Source organism: Chenopodium quinoa, unplaced genomic scaffold, assembly GCF_001683475.1.
Source record: "Chenopodium quinoa cultivar QQ74 unplaced genomic scaffold, ASM168347v1, whole genome shotgun sequence".
Classification (NCBI taxonomy): Eukaryota; Viridiplantae; Streptophyta; class Magnoliopsida; order Caryophyllales; family Amaranthaceae; genus Chenopodium; species Chenopodium quinoa.
Genome location: NW_018743893.1, coordinates 644,985 through 649,319, shown reverse-complemented (window position 1 = coordinate 649,319; position 4,335 = coordinate 644,985). Strand labels below are relative to the sequence as shown.

Sequence of the window (4,335 nt, the reverse complement as noted above, 5' to 3'; positions counted from 1 at the left end):
TGTGTCCACCAACATGGTATGTCTTTTTAATCTGATAATTTCTGCAGATAATTAGAACCTTATTGTAATTAATTAGTAAATTGATTTTATACTTGAAAAAGTATCCAATGAAGCCTCTTAGATTGTGTTTTCTGTGAAATGTACTGAAATCGAACCATATTCCTTAGTTTTTTAGTTAAATCAGTACAATTTGATAAATCCCATGAATATAAAAGCATTTGCATATGGTACTAAGTCTACTAACTGCTCAACATGCACATGTGTAGTGATTAATTAAGCCAGTGATAAAGGCTTTATTTTTGGCTGATTTGGAATCTCCTCTTTTCTTAGGTCTGATTTAGCTAGATCTGATCTAATTTATACAGTTAATTAGGTTAATTCAGAATTTTCTTAACTTTTTTAGGTGCTGTTTGCTGCATTAATTAATTCATTTAGTCTTATTTAGGAACATTGCTACATCGGTTTAATCACTGGGTAAATAGCCCATTAGCCGTTTTGTAATAGATGTGGCTGATGTCAATTCCATTATCACTACTCTCTGTTATTGGTAAATATAGTGATTCCAATAGGTAACAAACTGTTTTTAATTTTCCGATTGAAAATTATAAGGAAAGGATCGAGGAACTTGATCATATATGGCCAATCTCAAACTCGTACTTCCTCTATATCTAAAGCTTGCAACAGTTTGTTGTGGTACACATTTTTAGGTCGAGATCATATAATGTAAACGACTCAATTAATCAAAATAATTTTTACACATAATACCTTCCTAACTCTTCTCTAATCCTATTGTTAAAATTATCTTGAAAAAAAATTTCGTTTACCTTCATTAATCACCTTCCAAAACTGCGTCCGTAAAGAATGTGTTGCAAATAATATAAAACGAATGAAGTATATATCATTTGATTATAATGAGGGGAAAAAACATACAACTAATAAATAATTGCTCCATAATCAAGCATGATTAAAAATGTGAGACAGTTATATACGAAGTAAAACAATCATTGTTTGTTTAAATGTAAGGAAATTAAATATTCAACATTTGTAATTCAATCAACAATAATACAGTCTGTTTTCTATAAAGATAGCGAATAATACAACAAGTGAATGGATAGGAACTAACATTCAAACTAAGTATGCCGAGCCATATACAACGTTGCATATTCAAACTACTTTGTATTCGATAAAAAAAAAGAAATAATAAAACTTCAAACGATATGATAGCAACATGTATGGCCAAATTCAAACATTAGAACACTTAACATATAAGTCTACTTGTTTGACATCCAATAGTAGACTACCGCACATTCTGATTACGCAATTAATTATTTAATCACAATTAAATTTATAACCCAAGCTTCCTCAAAGCTTCTTCCCATAACTCTTTTCTTGTTCATTATTGCATAACATCACCAATTAGGCAATTATGCAATTTTATGCACCTAGTCCCATTTTTTATTTTCCTTCGAGGTTTTTTCCAACGAAATACCCATGCTACTTGTCATCTTCCTAATCCTCCACGTGTCATAGTCGGTTTTTGTGGGCCCAACTTCCAATTCCATCACATCGGCATAATATTTTTACCTTGCAAAACGGCATCGTTTACGTGATCCGAGAATTAAATCTCCCCGCCAACCCCACCTCCCCACGTGTCCACCCACACGTGTCAGTACATTCTCAGCGTGTAAGCCGCATTGTCGGCTGCCACGTGTCCTACGAGAAATATCCTACGTAATTCTCTGTTAATTTTTTTTTTTTTTACCCAACAGTAAAATTGACAACTAAAATACCGCCAATACTAGATTCTTTTCTGTTATGTTTTTTTTTACCAAAGTTTTTTTGCCTTATCATATTCCTATCTATATTAGTAGCACAAACAGAAACAGAGCAACTCTGTTCTTCTTTCTCCTTCCCTTTCATCCTTCATTTTCCATCCACAAAATCCACCAATGATCCGTAAAATCGATCCCGATAATCGTCGGATTCTTAAATTCCCCGCGGTTAGACCGTGTGAATCGATATCCCCCTCGATTCTTCTCACTTCTTTGATCACTATCTCTAATGATGTTACAAAATTCAAAGCCAAATTTTTTCCCTCTCAGAAAAAATTTGCCCGGGAAGTAATTCGACAAGTCGAAATCCTCCATATATTTTTCGAAAATATCCGTGATTATCAACCAAAATTTACCAAATCCCTCATTTTATGCCTTTCAGAGCTTCATTTTATACTCCAAAAGATTCAATTTTTACTACAAGATTGTACTCGAGAAGGGTCTAGACTCTTTATTTTGATGAAATCACAGTTTATAGCTAATCAATTCCGGGTTTTGATTAGCTCAACTGCTACTGCTTTTGATATACTTTATCTAAATTCACTCCAAATCAGTTCTGAAGTGAAGGAATTAGTTGAATTACTTGGAAAACAAGCACAAAAATCGAAGCTCGATGTAAGCCTGAATGATCAATGTGCCATGGAGAGGGTGATATTGATATTAAACCAATTCGAGAACGCATTCGAACCCGAAAGAGGGTTGATCAAACGGGTTTTTGATTATTTAGGGATTTATAATTGGGAAGATTGCAATAAAGAGGTCAAGTTTTTGGAAGATGAAATGAGTAATATTGAAGAAGATGAAAGAGAAATTCCCTTAATTAGTAATTTGTTGGGATTTATGTGCTACTGCAGGGCAGTAATTTTCGATTCATTGGATGAAAATGATGAGCAAATTATTGTCGAAATTGAAGTGAAATCACCAGGAGAGATGCTTAATTGCTTGAATCCTGAGGATTTTCGATGCCCAATTTCATTGGAATTGATGATGGATCCTGTTACTATATCCACCGGCCAAACATATGATCGAGCATCAATTCAGAAGTGGCTGAATTCAGGGCATTTACTCTGTCCCAAGACAGGGGAGAGGCTGGAAAGTACAGAATTAGTACCAAATTCTGCTCTGAAGAGGCTGATACAACAGTTTTGCTTGGAGAATGGAATTTCGATATCGAAATCAGGTAGAAGAAGCAAGGAATCACCGAGGACGGTTGTATCGCCTACTCCGGCTACGAGGGAGGCTGTGAGATTTTTAGCTGGGTTTCTTGCTGGGAGGCTGACTTATGGAACTGATGAGCAGAAGAATAAGGCTGCTTATGAGATAAGATTGTTGACTAAATCGAGTATATTTAATCGTTCGATTTTGATTGAAGTTGGTAATGTTGCTCCTCTATTGGATCTTCTTACATCAGATGATCCTAGCACACAAGAGAATGCAATTGCTGCTCTTTTGAAGCTGGCAAAGCATTCGAAAGGGCAGAAATCGATCATCGAAGAAGGTGGTTTATCGTTGATAATTTCAGTCCTTCGAAGAGGGATGAAGCTCGAATCGAGACAGATTGCAGCAGCCACCATTTTTTACCTGTCTTCTGTGGAGAAGTACAGGAAAATGATTGGCTCAACAAGACAGGCTATTCCTGGACTTATTGAGCTCCTTAAAGATGGGACGATTTGTGGGAAGAAGAACGCGATTGCTGCAATTTTCGGGCTGCTTTTATATCATAGAAATCATGAAAGAGTACTTGAAGCTGGAATTGTACCAGAACTAGTTGATCTTATCTCTTCCATTGAGAGATCAGACCTTATAGCTGATTCTTTGGCTATTTTAGCTTGTTTGGCTGAGAGGATTGATGGGTGTATCGCGATTCTACAAACCTCGGCTATGACTTTGATCATGGGATTGTTAAAATCCTCCATTTCAAAGGCAGGAAAAGAATATTGTGTGTCAATCTTAGCATCATTGTGCACGAATGTTGGGGATGAAGTTGTCGCAATTTTGGCTAAGGAACCAGCTATCATGCCCTCACTATATGCACTCACTACTGATGGAAGCTCACATGGTAGCAGGAAAGCGCGAATGCTAATCAATATGCTGCAGAAGTTTCAGGAATCGAGCTCTTCGAGTTTAACAGCTGCTTCCAAAGTTCATAAGGAAAGGTTTGTTCATGCAATTTAGGGGTAATACATAATAATTAAGCTATAATCATAATTTGTATATATGTAGGATTTACCAAATTGGAATCCATAGAGTTATTTTTGAGCAATCAGCTAGATTTTTCAAAGAGCTGAAACAATATGTTAGGCTTAGGTTCTTTGCAATTGGTTATTGTATACTGTATAAATTTACACTTAGCATTCTTTTCAGTAGAGAATATAATATGGCTCAATTGCCATAGATGTTAAACTTTATCACAGATTGAAGTTCTGTATTTTGATATTAAGTGAATAAAGACTAAAGATTGTGGTCTTACTAGTTACTAGTATTGTTAGTATGTTATATGCTT

General features: G+C 35.4%; 1 protein-coding gene across 1 annotated transcript; it reads left to right on the top strand.

Annotated features, from left to right (window-relative positions):
* Positions 1–1,403: 1,403 nt before the first annotated feature.
* LOC110686662 (U-box domain-containing protein 19-like) lies at positions 1,404–4,335 on the top strand. The gene has a single exon (XM_021863265.1). The coding sequence runs from the start codon at positions 1,950–1,952 to the stop codon at positions 4,005–4,007; it is 2,058 nt and encodes a 685-aa protein (XP_021718957.1). The 5' UTR covers positions 1,404–1,949; the 3' UTR covers positions 4,008–4,335.

Coding starts and splice junctions, on each gene's coding strand:
- LOC110686662 (XM_021863265.1), top strand. CDS start 1,950: ATGATCCGTAAAATCGATCCCGATAATCGTCGGATTCTTAAATTCCCC.